The sequence below is a fragment of the Dermacentor andersoni genome, chromosome 8, assembly GCF_023375885.2.
Source record: "Dermacentor andersoni chromosome 8, qqDerAnde1_hic_scaffold, whole genome shotgun sequence".
NCBI classification, from domain to species: Eukaryota; Metazoa; Arthropoda; class Arachnida; order Ixodida; family Ixodidae; genus Dermacentor; species Dermacentor andersoni.
The window spans coordinates 138348149-138364578 of NC_092821.1; the positions used below are offsets into that span (position 1 = coordinate 138348149).

A 16430-nucleotide genomic window follows, 5' to 3' on the forward strand; every position below is an offset into this window, starting at 1 on the left:
TTCTTGTTTTACCTTTTTTGAAGAGGAGGTGACGCTGTGCATCTAAAAAGAGATTGATTTGTTTTCGTAAGGGAAGCAAAACTGCTTACATTTTGACGCCATCACAAGCGTCATGCTACTCCCTTCTCGGGCAGACAAGTGTAGCAGTTTCTGGAACTCCTTCCTGAAATCCCGGAACATTTTCACATGCACACACGAGGCTTATTTGTTCGCTGGCTCGCACGCTTGTTCGTTTGTTGGTTCGTTCGCCACCCGCCGTGGTTGCTCAGTGGCTATGGTGTTGGTCTGCTGAGCACGAGGTCGCGGGATCGAATCCCGGCCACGGCGACCACATTTCGATGGGGGCGAAATGCGAAAACACCTGTGTACTTAGATTTAGGTGCACGTTAAGGAACCCCAGGGGGTCGAAATTTCCGCAGTCCTCCACTACGGCGTACCTCATAATCAGGAAGTGGTTTTGGCACGTAAAATGCCATAATGTAATTTTTTTTCTTTCGTTCACTCACTCACTCACTCACTCCCTCACTCACTCACTCACTCACTACTATTCTACGGCCAGCAGAGAACACCTTGGTTGGATAGTCATTGCGACACGCCTTTGACCACTGTCATATCGTCGTCGGTGCCTTCCCAAGACCTATTCATAAGCCCCGAATAGGAAGCTGCTGTCCAGAAAAAAAAAATGATAATCACTAACACGTGGGCTGGTCAGATCCAACACTGGTCCCAGGTAACAACAAGACGGGCATTTGATAATTGTTTTCTTTAATAGAGGCCTCCAACGAAAAGACCCACTGGTATTGCGAGATGTTTCACTTCAAACCCTTGCTTCAGGTAGCATTCTGCGTCTCTGATAGCACTGCATTGATATTTAAAAAATATGTACATGGAACTCACCCTTACCATGCACAGGCACGTGTCTGCATGCGCCCCCCCCCCCCCCCCCTCATTTTCTGGAAGCTTTAAAGAGGTTACAATTTTCCACCATTCACACGATTCGCAACTCCGTGGGCTCGATACAAAATCTCTAAACGATATATACACAGAGAGGTGCGACCTCGCTTATACATGCCAACAGGCCAAGGTCTGACGACGTAAAGCGGGCCTCCTGGGAGATGCTCTCTTCCGCCTCGGGCCAACGCAAAGATTCGCGCGGATAGCAGAACGTCTCTTTCGGTTTCTTTCGTTTTCTTTTTCTTTTGTTTTGTTTGGTCTTTTTTTTATTCGCGCGATTGGTCTCTCGCCTTTCGGTGGGGCGCAGTCCCGAAGTTGACTGGGAAGGGGAAGATGGGACACCGTCCTCTTTGTGTCCCGGCTGCCCAGGATCTCGCCTCGTGACGTCAGCGAGGGAGACAAGTGGAGAAAAGAACGCTGGAATAAATAGAAGATTGCGCGCCTGGGATTTGTGGATTTCACAACGTGGACATCCGTGTGTGTTAGCGGGGCTGCGGTTGGGGCGTGGTTCCTGGTCCTGGGTGCCTGCACGAGACACGGAACGAGGCAAGCGATGAGGACGTTTCATATATACGTAGTGTACCATAAAAGAGGACACACGGAAAGAGAAGAAGGCGGAGACACACTTCGCTCTGGATTTCAACTGATCCTTGCGTGACGTAAGCCTTGCTGCGTATACAGAACGGCCGTCCGTGATCATCGCATTTACATTTCGTGTTCTCTCGTTTTGCATCTCGTTTCTGATAGCACGATTGCTGGTTCTGACACACAAAGTTCACCGAGCGTACTTATCAGCGCCACTTCAATAATTTCTGAACGCATTGGCCTCGGGTGCTTATACATGTTTCTCCGCTTGACGCCTCCACATCGACGCCACGAATGTACAGACCCTTTTCACGGCGATTCTGTGGGCGCCGCCTTGTTTGATCACGTGTTGTCGCGTCCATTCCTTGCCTCAACTGCGTCCGTTGCGTCCGTTGCCTCCATGTTTACAATGATGCGGGTGACACCGCTGTGGCTCAATTAACCTCCCTAACCTACAGCTTATAAATTAAATCAGGATCAGCGTGATTTCTTCTTAGTTCTTTACGTGGGAAGAAGTTTATACCATCGGCTTGTCATGTTTCTTACTCAGTAATGTTCCTCGGGAGTTCTCAGTTGCGACACATTTTTTCTTGCTGCACGAAGGATTCGGAACGTAGATATTCCGTACTTTGTGACAGCTTGTAGCAAAAATGCATTATCGCTATTCCCTAGCTTGCTCAGCAGAACATAACGAAACGTTGAACTTCGAACATTCGTGTGCTGTCAGTGTAGTCGCCGTCACTCATAGCTATAGCTTCGGCACATTGATTAAAGTGTGCGCCCACTCACCTATTTTTGATACGTTGGGGATAGAGTGGAAGTTTGCGCGTGGGGAGTTGGAGTAGATGCGTGTAGATAACGTGCAGGAGCTTAAACCAGGAAGCGGCGCTACTACGTTTGTCCCTGTGTAATGAGCAGTACCCACCAACTCTTTCCGACGTTCCGGAGTTGAAATCCTTTCTTTGGAGGATAGCGATAGAACGCTGACGGATTAGTCATTACGGTCTCTCTGTTAACGGATAACCAGACCAAACTTGCTCGTGTGAGACGCAGCGCGGGAAGCCTCGGAAAAAAATTTAAATATGGAAACTAGCCGGGTAACTCACGCAAAACAGATTCCTGCTGCACACTTTGCGCTTCTTGCAGCTTAGAACGACAGAAAGCTGAGCTAGTTGGTAAGGATTCATTATGCAAAAAAAAAGGTGAGGTGTGCAGACAGGACACGAGAGAAGAGAAGTGGACAACACGAACGCCGACTAGATGAGTTTTGTGTCTTCTTTCTTTTTTCGCCTCAGTGCTCCCTTCAGTTGATAGTCGGCGTTCGTGTTGTCCACTTCTCTTCTCTCGTGTCCTGTCTGCACGCCTCACCCTCTTTTTTTGCATAATAATGCTTCTTCATAATAATGCTGAGCGTAGAGTTACATGCACATATCCTGCAGAGTTACGCGCCTGTTTAGCACGCGCTCCTAACGCCTCCATTCACCGAGCGCAGTCACGTGGTTCATAGAGAAACTTGCATAACAGAGAAGCCTCCACTGAGAGATAGATAAATAGACATTGGCGATGACAGTGTAAGCTCCTGGTGACATTTCATCCTGTCTGATTATAAGTATACAAACAACTGCTTCCATAACGGCATGTTTCTTATCCTGGCTATGGTGACAACTTGAGGTGACAAGTTCTTTTATTGCGATAACAATTATGTGAACACTCCAAGAAAATGTTTGCCGTCGTCATTGGCGTCGGCGTCGCCTTGAAGTTGCGTATATGTTTGCGCATATGTATGATATAAACCATGCCACGCTATACTACATGCTGTATGTGCGCGTTATACTGCCACACCATTCTACCACTAAAGTTGCTCATACCAGGTCTTGCGTACATTCATGACAAAATTATTCTTCAAAATTTCGAGAACAGCAGCCCACAAACATACGTCATGAAAGTAAACACCAACAAGCGCATGCCTTTCATGTCAAACCTTCTCAGGTTTAAATACTAAAAGTGCGAAACAATAACAGAGGCCAAAACTTTACTTGATGTAATTTTCTTGGCGCAGCTGTGCACTACCATGGGAATCGGCCCAGGAAAGAGATTCGAAACATACCAGATACGGCAAAACGGTGTTAAAGCTGCGAAGACGTTGTATTCAAGTAATAAACAAAAATGAGGTTGTCCGATGACAGGATTCCAACAGAGTACCCCTGGCACAACAGCTCGTTTTTGCTTAATCACCTTACGTTTACTTCCATTCGTGCTGTCACTACAGCTAGGACTCTTATTGCGTAAAATTATAACATGTGGCTATCGCATTCATTGCTTTGCCCTTATGGCGAAACCGTGATACTTTCGTTTCGTGTTTGACCAGTTCATACGTTTCTGATTAGCTTCTGGTACGACGTAGAACGCAACCGCACTTGCGTTGCGTATAGGATCCTTTCCGTGCTGGTATGCGCATCAACGCACCAAACGGTATGTTTTTATTCGTAGCAAACAAATCGTCCAACTGGTGTCTAATTTACAATCAAGCGCGCTTTGGAGTCCAAGACGAAGCTGTTTGACCGTGCTTATGTCGCTAGTGTTGCATTCAGTGTGGTTCCTGAAAGGCACTGACCCTGGCTTTCTTTCAGAGCAACGGCTCATTTGGCGCACGGGACGGCGGACCACAGCTCAACTCCGCTCGGTTTTTGAAACGTACACAGCCGAGTGTTGTACGCCGATTGTTGGTGCCACCTACCGTCTATTTCTTCTTGAGCGTCTGGAGGGGCTGGACGCTCGGGTCCACGGTGTACTTGAGGCTGGTTGTCGGGCCGTACGAGATGTAGCGCTGCGCGTAGTGCTGTACGGCGGCCGGAATCGCGTGCGACGTCACAACAGCGGGCGCCGCCTCGTGCACCACGGTGGTGGCACCCGGAGCGGCCACCACGGCGGCCGGAGTGGCGTGGCTGTAGCGCACGCCTCCCAGGCCGTAGCCGTAGCCGTAGGTGATGAGCTGCCTCAGCTCGGCGGCCGTGGGCACGTGGTGCAGCACAGCGGCCGCTCCTGGAACGGCGGCGGCGGCACCGTGGTACGCTACCGCACCTGGGAGGACATTGGTGACCGCCACGGGGGCGGGAGCCGCGTGGATGAGCACCGCTCCGTGGAGGGCGCCCTGAACGGCGGCGTCGAGATCGCCGGCGTAGCGGAGTCCTCCGACTCCATACATGATACTCTGTCCTGCGGTGCGTGTTCATACAAGTGGCGTGGTTAGCGTTGTTAGACGTCGAAAGGAACTGCTCCGCATGCTTTGTGCCGTGTACCTGCGAGCTTAAGTTTCCGGGTATACATGGCAGTCCCTGTTTCCGGGCCTCGAAAGCCCCGATGTTGGTGTCTCTCAACTTTGCCACATTGCGCCGCATGAAACATTTTAGTCACACGAGCACTGCTCCTCGCAGCTTACAGTAAATGTTAAGTGAGAACCGATGTTAGTGGTCAGTACATGCCGTCAAAATGAATTTATCTGTCCGATATGTATTCAACTCAGCTTGGAGCAAACTAAGCTGCCTCGGCATTATATCAAGCCCAAAATGTTTGGTGTATTTCGATTTTCACGCCAGAAGCACGCATGACGCTTCTTGAATACCTTGGCTAAATGTATTAAGTTTATGCCTGATAATACAGCCTTCTATTTTTTATATAATTCACTGCCTTTTTACTGTCAAGTAGTATTAGTGTTTTTTTAACTTTATAAAAGGTCCCCCTACAGTGTTTACACTGTGGGACCTTTTTCTGTACTAAATATCAATATTTTTGTATCTACACTAAGTATTCAATAAACTTCAAACTCCTGTGTGAGCTATACAACGCCTTACATACTAGTGACGCCAGCCATCGATATACCGTCTACCAACCGACTGCTTTTAGCTCAGTACAACGCCGGTGTTCTCTTACCTGGAGCCACAGAGTAGGCCCCGGCTGGATGGCCAACCACAGTTGTAGCAACACCAGGGGAGTGCACGACGGCTCCTGGAATCTGGTGGACAACGGCGTGTCCGGGAGTAGTCACGGTACCGGTCCTGTAGGTGGTAACCGCAGCTCCGGTGACCGGGGTCAAGAGGGCACCAGTGGCAGCTCCTGGATGGTGGACAACGGACACAGCCGGCTGCTGGAAAAGAGCAGCGTCTTGAGCACCGAGGGCGGCACTCTTGTAAGTGGTGACGGCGCCCGTGCTGATAGGGGCAACAAGGGTCCCAGTGGCCACAGCTGGCTGGTGAAGCACGTGAATGTCTGGCTGCTGCAAGGCTGTGGTCCGATAGGTGGTGATACCGGGCTGCTGAACGACAGTGGAAGTTGGGGCGCTGACGGTGGCAGTCCTGTATGTGGTGACAGCGCCTGGACGCTGAACGACGGTGGCTGCGGGAGCGGAAATACTGGCTGTCCTGTAAGTGGTGACAGAGCCGGGAACTTGCTGCACATAAGCAGATCCGGGAGTGGTGACGGTTCTGACGCCGGTAATAGCGAAACCAGGCTGTTGGACAACAGCAGAACCTGGAGCGCTAACTGTAGCGGTCTTGTAAGTGGTAACGCCTGGAATCTGCTGGACAACGGCCGAGCCAGGGACGGTGTATGTCTTGACACCAGTGACGGCGAACCCGGGCTGCTGGACAACAGTACCTCCAGGCGCGTTGACCGTAGTGGTCCTGTAGGTAGTGACGCCTGGCACCTGCTGGACAACAGCACCTCCAGGCGCGTTGACCGTAGTGGTCCTGTACGTGGTGACGCCAGGCACCTGCTGGACAACAGCACCGCCAGGAGAAGTCACGGTAGCGGTTCTGTATGTGGTGACGCCCGGCACCTGCTGGACAACTGCGCCGCCAGGAGAAGTCACGGTGGCAGTCCTGTATGTCGTGACGCCCGGAACTTGGTGGACAACAGCGCCGCCTGGAGCAGTCAAGGTGGCGGTCCTGTAGGTTGTTACAGCCGCACCGGGTGTGCCCACAGCGACACCAGGAACATGGTGGACGACAGCGGAACCTGGGGTGTGCAGAAGGCCGAAGCCTTCGCCGTGCACGACGGCACCAGGATGGTATAGTGAGCCATAGCGGGTGCCGCCCAAGCCATATCCGTAGCCGAAGTTGACGGGCCTAGTGTGGTAATGAATTTCAGGCACACCGATGGTACGAGTGCCGTAGCCGAGGCCATAGATGTAACCTGGAGTATGCTGCACGACAGCGGCGCCCGGCTGGGTGACGGTGGTCGCGCCGTAACCCACGGTTCCTGGCCGAACGGTGGTGACTGCAGAGCCCGGCTGGTAGGTGAGCGTACCGACGCCGTAAGCAGATCCTGGCTTCACGGTAGTGACCGCAGACCCTGGCTGGTATGTGACCGCGTTGATATTGTAGGCTGTTCCGGGCCTGTAAGTAGTAACCGTGGACCCCGGCTGGTAGGAGACGGCTCCGTAGCCGTAGGCCGCTCCAGGCCTCACCGTGGTGATAGCTTGTCCCGGACGGTAAGCCACAGCACCATAGCCGTATGCGGCTCCCGGGTGCACCGTGGTCACGGCTTGACCTGGCTGGTGGACCAGCAGGCCTGCGCCATAATGAGCGCCGCCAATTCCGTAACCGAAGCCGTAATTACCGTCCGGCCTGACAAGTGTGATACCATAAGTACCTCCGAGTCCGTAGGCGCCCTGAGTGGTGTACACAGATCCCGGAATGTGGCTGACGGCTACACCTCCGGGCTGCACGACGCGGTGCTGCGTGACAGCGATGCCGGGCACGGGGCTGACGACGGTGGCCGGTTGAACGACGCGCTGCTGGGTCTGAGTCACCGTGACAGCCGGCTGCTGCTGGGTCACCGTGACAGCGGGCTGAAGGACGCGGTGCTGAGTGATGGCGTACCCAGGCTGTGTCACTGTGACGGCCGGCTGCACCACCCGCTGCTGAGTGAAGGTGACGGCCGGCTGCTGCTGAGTCACGGTGACGGCAGGCTGCACCACTCGCTGCTGAGTCACGGTGATTGCGGGCCGCTGCTGGGTCACAGTGATGGCAGGCTGCACGACTCGCTGCTGGGTGACAGTCACAGCAGGCTGCGATACCGAGACGCCATGGGTGTCGGTGATGGGCGGTCCGTGGACAGTAGTGCCGGAATGTCCGCGATCCACGGTAGGAAAGCCGGCCGGGATCACGCCTCCACCTTGGTGGTACTCAAGGGCTCCGGGACCCCGGGCCACGTAGCCCACGTTGCCAACCTTGGCAATGTCAAGGTGGTGGAGACCATCGGCCAGCGCGTATGACGCGAGGCCCAGAAACACGGTGGCCACCTGCGGTAGTAGTGCACGTAAGTTTGTCAGCCAGGACTCACATGTGTGCGCCAAATGTTGATAAATGGAGGCTGAACTCATAGTCGGCGACAGCTTCGTAAAGCACGGCGCTGAAATGTTCATCAGACTAAGCGTGTGAACACTTTGTTTTTGAAAGTAATTATTTTCAAACACAGTCGTGACCAGAACTTGGGAAGACATAATGCAATGGGAAGTTTCAAGTGCATCAATGATCAGAGCGTTTATTTGGCTTTTCATTGACTGAAAGAGACGAAGGTGCTAGACTTTGATGCACTGGCACATTTCTTGAAATATATACGGAGAGTGTGCGCATTCCGCCATAAATTTCACCATGAAGGCCAAAAAACCCCAGAACTGTGTGAAACCACATTCACTGTCAAAGCTTACATGGATAGCACCCAACTGGAGTTCTACACATTCAAAGCTGGAGACAAGTGCTACCAACACATGCAAGTCGTTGCCAGCGCATGACGACTGTCAAAGCTGTCCTTACGCATCAGTAGTTGGATGAGAGAGCTGCTAAAGTACAGCATAGCAAGTATTCCGTAAATTGAAACGGTAAATCGTCAAACACTCATTAAACTTCATAGAAAATGCGTCGTGTGTCTCCCTAAATCAAAGACGTTCTTCAAAACAAATCCAGCGGAATCCTTTTCTATTTCTTGGTAAGCAGTGCTACAATCCAACTAGATGCGGTTTGCATTTACGTCTTACCGGTTAAATATGTGTTGATGGCTGAATGTCTACGGCACAGCACTTAAAAATTTGAATGCTGTGGTGCCAAGCTACTTTTGCGCGCTATCAGCATGACCAAGTACCTGCCAGAAAAACAGCACAGCTAGTACTGGTGCGCAACGAGTGGTGCTTTCGCCAGGGAATTTCATTGCAATGTCGATAAATCTCAGAGTTACTACCCCATTGTTGCTCGTCCGTGTACTAACAAAACAATGTGGGCGTTCGGCTGCCTCGTACATCGTTCACAGAAAGCTAACACTGTTCATATGAAGGAACTGTAAGCTAGATAACGTCCCTAGACTTCTTGCTGGCGGAACCAGTTGTATTGTTTTCTTCTTTCTTTCTTTTAGACGACAGTAAATGCATCATCATCATCGTCGTCGTTGTCGTTGTTGTTGTTCTCGTCGTCGTCGTCGTTGCTGTATATTAAATTCGCCGTCATAGCATTACTGTACCCAAGTTAATTTCCTTATTGCGCATTTACGAGCTGTTTGACGCAAATGTCACAGTCGTCTTATACTGTAAGCAGTCAATTCCAAAATAACAATCACGTAACAAATGTATTCTGTAGCATAAGTTAAGTGCGAGCGCATTACCACTTATCATAGTAGATTAGGAAAGCGTCGGGCCATTTTCAGCAGCATTTAGTCTGCCGGTTAATTGCCCCACTTTTGTCTGTGTCCTATCCGCTACGGTGTTCAGGCTCCTAAGCATAGTCGCCGACTACGGGGGGTGAAGGGGGGGGGGGGGGGTGGAGGCTCCGGGGCACGAGCCCCCTCCGGAGTTTTCGGGAGGGGGAAAACTCCTCCATGGCCTCCGAAGACCACAAGCCTGTGCTTCTGCGCTATGGAGACAACAATGCGTCGCCTGCGCAAGAAAGTCAAAAGACTGAGTGGTGTTCGTTTCTTGCCGGCGCTTCCAGACAGGTCCGCGCTGCCAAGGACGACAAACGCGCGACACCAGCAGCACCTAACGACTGAGCACGGAAATGTCAGTTGCAGTGCGCGCGTTCTAGATGGCGCTACTCACCTTTGCGCTGATCCGTGCGCGATGGTGCTTGCGCAAAATACAATGCACGCGCGCAAGTGCGTTAGCATACGCACTGACCTAAGCACAAAGGTTTATCGCTTGTCTTGGGCTTTCATAGTATTTAACCTGTAGCTAATAAAGTGACAAGTGCGGAAATCAAACTTGCTGTTTGACGCCTTCTCACTGTTTCTCCTTCTTTCTTTCCTTTTTCACTTTTTGCGAACTCAGACCCTACTTACCACATCTCTCCCTTCTTCGTTCTTGAATGCCTACTGCACTGTCCACTCGAAGCCCTTCGACAATTTGTCACCTTTTTCAATCGGAAGGTTTAGCGCTCGGCGATCGGCAGTTAAAACAGATTTTACATCTCATTATTGTACAGGGAGGTTATTTCTCGGCAGCGTTTGCCTGTGTACAAATCATATTATGGTGTAATTGCTAATTAACAGTATATGGTGAACTACTATTCGCTCATTTTAATTTTAACGCATTAATTTTGCAAGTACATTGGTACTGTGGAATAGAAGTGTGCGAGGTCAAGGTTTGTCCACGCGTAAGAATTCTGACTATACGCCATCTATGCTTGGAAGTATTCCTACCCCAAATTCTCACCAAAATACATCGGCGTGCCACGCTGCTTTTTGTGTTGTGCATAAAAGCAAGTTTTGAAGAAAGAATACGTGGCAAGTCAGTAGGTCTTGCCGGAACTTGGTCGTCAAATATATTGAACTAGTTCCATGGTCTTGCACACTTTGAGCATCCTGACTGGCTTCAATTTCCTCACTGCAACGTACTTTCTAAAGTAGTCATTATTAACTGAATTGGTGTATTAGGCCAATGAAGCACTTATTCGTAAAACATCACACAATGTCTGCGTAAATCATCACGCATTTTTCTTTCTTTCACCGAACTGAAAACTTGTGCCCAGCACAGGCCTCTATAAATTGGTCGTAATGAGATATCACACCGGCAAAGGGTTGCAGTTAACTCACAGTGGTTTTGCGCTTCTTAACGCTCACATGTATTGCTGACTCATAGCACTGTGTTCAGGTACGAGAGAATTCGAACGCTTCTAGCACCAGCCTCTGAGCTATTTCGCCTGAGAACTTTCCTATGCAGAACATCCTCAGCACAAACAAACGAAAAAAAAAGGAAGCGATCGCAGGGACACTTCGCAGCCAGCCAGAATGCTATCACCGCAAAGGGTATCGCATATATCGGACTCCTTATGTCGCTAACTGCCTTGAAAATTAAGACAGACGATGTCGGGAAAATTTAAACTAAGCACCCGACTTTTTAGTCTGCAACGTCCGCGCCTGGATATAGTGTTCCCTTCTTAATTATGCATGTGTGCCTAATTTTGCCCGCAATCCGCTCCTGCCTTCAAGTTCCACCAATTGTAGCACCCAGGAAACGGATGAAAGTGAGTGAAGCGAGGAGATACCGCAAACGTGAGCTTCTTAGCGCAAATCTCTCGGCAAACAATGATCACGTCGTACACTGCAGCCAGCGAAAACGCGATCGCCGCGGTAAGTATCCCGTATCGGTGACCTCGCGGCCACAGCACAGCGATCAATGGGGCACACCAAACGTCGCGTGTTTGCGTCGCACCGGACGTCCCAGCCAAAACCTGCGCGACCCTTTTATCGCGTGGTGTCATCGGGCGCGCGACTTCTCGGACGTCCTCTGCCCGGCGGGAGCACCCGTCCCACGCACGGAGGTTGGCTGGTGCCGCGCATTGGGTAGTGCCAGTTTCACGATCGTGATTCATCTTCGTTATCTCCGCTCCGTCTGGCGTACCGCTCTCCATTCGAGCATGCCCCGGGCATTATCTTCCGATGGCATTTTTTTTTTAATTTTTCGCCGCTACGATATCTCGTTACTGAACGATTGGAAGCAAGCTGGACCTCCTTACGTTTCCTTTCCTCGTTGGCCGGAGAGAGCTGCGGAGAAAGTGTGATGGAGAGTACCGACTAAAAGAAATTCGTTCAAGCAGGAAGTAGCTCTACTTTGGCATTCTCTAAACAGTCTGTCTTTCCACAACTCATGGAACGCTCTCGGGCCGTTGGAAGCCGTCGTTCATCCGTTTCGCTCTAACGAATTGCCTTTGATCGCTTTGCTGCGTTCGATCGGGTCTGGTTGAGATCGTGTAAATAGCTTTCACAGTGAATCTGTCGATGCCGGGTGTGTTCTTGACTTGCACGTTTTTTCACAGTTTGCCCTTCACTTCGAACAGCATTCCAGGCCAGCAGCCGAATGTGGGTTCCACATATTAAAGAGACCCTTCGCGACATCTACATGGCACATTATGCATTTGACTTTCTCGTTAGAAACCTGCCAGAACTGCAATCAACGAAGCTTGTCACTTGCAGGCACACGGCATTCTTGAAGTATGTGCTAGTGCTCACGTTGTGGTAAAGCAGGCGAGATATTGTACTGGTTGCCAACATTTTCAGTCCATGCTGAATAGATCGATGAATCAATATGCTCTAAGGGCAGTGCCCGTTCCTACTTGGTAGCTACTTGTTACTGAGACTTTCTTAGTTGTTTTTGTGTGCACTAGTTCGCATCGGTTTATAAACCACACAAATTTTTCATCGCAATCATACTGCGGCCTCACTATATACATACATGAGGACAGGATGAAAAGATGTCGTAACGGTGGCAATGCTTAAACTAATAACCAACATAATAACCAACTAATGACCCACATGATATAGTGCGGAAATCGCTTGTGTCACGTGGATGGCCACTGTCGTGAAAAAATGGCAGTTGAAGAGGATGTAAAATATTGATTAGCAATGACTTTCGTGTAGGCATCTCGCTCGATGAATTTTACAGGAGCTGCACATAAACATTACTGCGGTGCTGTGGTGTAGTGCAACGAAGCCAGACGTGTTTTCTGACCCGGGTGAGAAAGTAACGCCGAAAATCTGGCTGCGCGTTGAGGTTAACTTTTGCGTGGACACCCACTTGCCCTTGCATGAGACTTCCTCTAATCTGCATATTTCCGAATAACACACTCTGTTCCTCTATACACCTTTAGTGCTTGCGGCCACATTTCGCAAACTTCTCTGTGCCTTCTCCTTTGCACATCGCGTAAAATCTGCTCGATTGTTGTGCAAGCAACAGACAATTATGGTAGGGACCTTCGCAATTAGAGACGAAGTGTCGTGCAAGCAAGACACGTTTCAGACACCAATAATTCATGAATGCAATCAGTAACATCCACAGACAGCTGCGTACCGTTGTTCATTCGAAATATCGCACACATCTTCGTGGCGCTTGATTGGTTCGTTCAAGAAAGTGGAGCAATAGATGACCTCCTATTCATAGCGAGTTCAGCTATTATACTCTGTCAGTGAACACGTAGGTAAAATAGCCTAAATGCATAAGAAGTGGCCTTCTACTAAGCGTTTCCTGCAATGTTAGCGGCCCAGTTCAGCTTATGAACGGCAGTCATGGCCGAAAATGCAATCATTAAGGGTGACTTTGTGTAGCCTAATCATTAGAAAGAATATTTCTTGCAACAGACCATATTGTTATTAGCCTTATCAAAAGAACGCAATACTTATGCTAGGAATAAGCCAAGCGCTTCCACCTCAAGCCTAATAATTGATTCAAACCTATGATCTAGACCATAAAATAAGAGCGTTCACACAAAGAAATCTGTCACTGTCAGTGCAAAATCGAGACTACGCTAGTATGACCTGTAAAATGCTAAAATAGGATAAGGCATGTGTAATTTCACGCGTGGAACCTACAGCGAGTACTGCTACATGCGGGTCAGATGGCAGATGAAAGCTAGAAGATTAGCCTTGCACTAACTGTTAGGAATGAAACTGCCAGCGGGAATGCTACACACTCGTGAAATACGCGCATTTCCTTGTGGCCGAACTCACTCGATTACTCTTGTACGTGCAGATATCAACGGGCGTTGGCCAAGGACTACTTCATCAGCTTTGAAAATACGGACGCAGACAGGAGACGACGCAACGCAAGGCCCACTTAGGTGGCCGCGTCATCTTTGCCCTGTCGTGGTCGCGCGGCACTGAAATGCCGTTCCGGCGTGGGTAAACCAGGCAGGACATCCTGTGGCATCATCCACATATGCGGGGCTAGCTTGATCGCACCACTGCCTCCTGCGTCACGGCATTCGCACAGACTCCTGACGGCCGGAGTCAGCCGCGAAGCACCCGCGCGGTGGTGCCGCGATAACGTCACATATGGTAGCCCGAAAGGAGCACGCGCAGTCATCCTCCACAGCTTTCGGGCACGAACGCAGGTGCCAGAGACAATGTAAAAAGCGGCACGCCGTGACGGACCCCCAATTATCGAAAGCGTATTCGCGATTCGATTACCGCTCCTGAATATGCTCGGAGTCATGGGTATCCACAGTTGGTCTGGCTGAGCAGGCGCAGGAATAAGGTAGACAAAGCCGAGGAGCACACAAAAAACAGAGCCGAAAGCAAATGGGCAGTCGACGCAGCACCACTGGAACGAAACCCTAAGCCTCGCGCATAGAAGGCCGAATTGGCTTTTGTGTACTCACAAGGATTCTCATGGTTGCGCCCCCCTTTCGATGCAGCGAGACGGCCACGCCGTTATGGGCGAACCATCTTTTTATACCGAGGATGAGTTGCGATCGCCCTCCTCGCCCGTCGGTCACCCTACCAGGCCTCGAGGCGAGAGGGAGTAGAGAAAGGGGTTGACCAGTCCGCGGTTATGTAAGTGCCGCCTCGAGCATCAACCGGCGGCCACCGCTAGCCTCCCGATAACCAGTGCTCGTCCTGGCCAGATGAACGGAACTACATGGAAGTCACCCTCCCTCTCTTTCCAGAACAGAAGCGGTGGAGGGAACCGTTGGATAGGTGACAGAAGAAACACTAGCATCTTGCCACCCTTGGTCAACCTCCTTGCCCTGGTCCCTTTCAAGAAAGTGCCGTCCTCACACGAAGACCTCTCGTCCCAGACGCCCTTCTCTCCTCCTCCTTCGAGGTCCGTTGCTCGAGAGATATTCTATGAAAAACCACTTCGCTGCTTCTTTAAAGAAATAAAAAAACACGATAGAAGAAATACATTTCATTTATTTTTATTTTTTACCCCTTCTCTCTGACTGTCTCTTTCGATTCGTCCCTTTCCCCCTTCTCACTTCTCTAGAACGCCTCTTCTGGTCAGTCTCGACCTGCACACCCTGGGAGGCGTTGCTTGCTGCGGAAGGTCACCGGGCAGATCCGCTTGCTGCAGAAAGTCGACAGCGATCGAGCGCAAGAGAGCCAAGTGACTTCTGTATTCTTTTTTTTTCGTTGACTTTCTTTATATTTTCCTGGCTGGGTCCCAGTGACGTATTTCACAACCACCAACTCATCTACTTCTCGCTGTCCTCCTCGCACGCAGTGGCGACTCGGCCTTCCGCCAGCATCGCGAAAGTTTTTAAAATTAACTGCGCCGAGTAACACAATGAGACGACAGCAATGGCCTGTCATCCAACCAAAGCCATACTGCGAGCAGAGGCGCCACCGATACTCAACGAGGAAAGGGAAGCGGAATTCAGTGAACGGCAGGGCCAGTATTGGGAGACGCGTTACGATGCGGCTGTGACTGGGATGCGGACGCGAAAAAACTGCATGAAAATGGTAGATAAGGGCGACTCTCCCGCGTGGCGAGTTTTTCGAAGAGCGAGCACGCAATCGGAATAAGGTCACTCGGACCTCCAGCCCCGACGCCGCGGCAAGATTCGCTCGCTTGCAGTGTGGCTTGCTTGCAGTGTGCAAGAAGCTACGCTGCATGCTTCAGGAGGTCTAGTCGTCGTCGCCGCGGTCTTCCCTCTTTCTTTCCTCCTTTTTGCCGACGGCTGCCGTCTTGATGCATTGAGCAGCTTGATATGCAAGGCTCGCAGCACCCTCCTGGCGGGATCTCTCGCGGATGTCCCTGAGTGTCGACGCTCACGCGAAGCTTGGAGGATGTTCGGCCAACGTTGGAGGGTATATCCTTTACATTGCCGGTCTGTTGACGGCGCCCTTCCCGTCCCTCTCCCCTTTTATTTCTTGCTTCTCTTCTTTACTGCTTGCGCGCATTCTGCTCTGCTCACTGTTCGACGTGAAAACCAAGTGGCGGGCTTTGAAAAGGGCTCGGTGGCTTTCCACGGTACATGTTGCACAATGTAATAGATTACGACACCCGGGGATATTTCGACTGCTGCTTTACGAAAGGACATTCCGGTTATTCGGAGACGAACAATGAGCAGTTTGTACACTGCGTACGTAGGCTTCTTGGCAGCCTTTCACGGGTCTTTTGTTTGTCTCAGGTCATTGTACGCGCGATGACACATGCATACCTTAAGTGTGATGCTTTCGCAACTAGGCAGCTCAATAATGCCATATCTTTATAGCGCAAACTTTCAAGCGATTCATTCCCTGTTGTTTTCACTCTGAAATGCTGCCTAATTAATAATGTGTTCAGCCTTCTCGGACAAGATGTCTTCATCTGCTTTTCCAGTTAAGACACACTGAAACATGAATGTAACTAATATGGATTGAATGACGCAAGAAAGACGAGGGCACGAAGACGCTTGAAATGTTCCCCACAAACGCCAAAATGCTCCATATAATATATAACAGCGACAAAATGCACCATCGTCGTCTTGTAGTGCAAAATTTTTTGGACAACAACCACAGAATTGTAAGCGTCTCAATTTCATTGTACTACCAAATAACCGCCACTCGAGGAAAACATTAAGACATAGGTTCTCTTGAGTTGTTTTTTTTTTTTCGAACGCTCTTAACTAGCGCTAGCTAATCTACCA

General features: G+C 50.4%; 1 protein-coding gene across 1 annotated transcript; it reads right to left on the minus strand.

Annotated features, from left to right (window-relative positions):
* Window positions 1-748: 748 nt before the first annotated feature.
* Window positions 749-14663, minus strand: LOC126525934 (uncharacterized). The gene is made up of 4 exons (XM_050173914.3): window positions 14178-14663; window positions 5470-7840; window positions 4277-4620; window positions 749-1479 (listed from the first exon to the last, which is right to left on the minus strand). The coding sequence occupies exons 1-3, from the start codon at window positions 14187-14189 to the stop codon at window positions 4280-4282; spliced, it is 2724 nt and encodes a 907-aa protein (XP_050029871.2). The 5' UTR covers window positions 14190-14663; the 3' UTR covers window positions 749-1479; window positions 4277-4279.
* Window positions 14664-16430: the final 1767 nt, after the last annotated feature.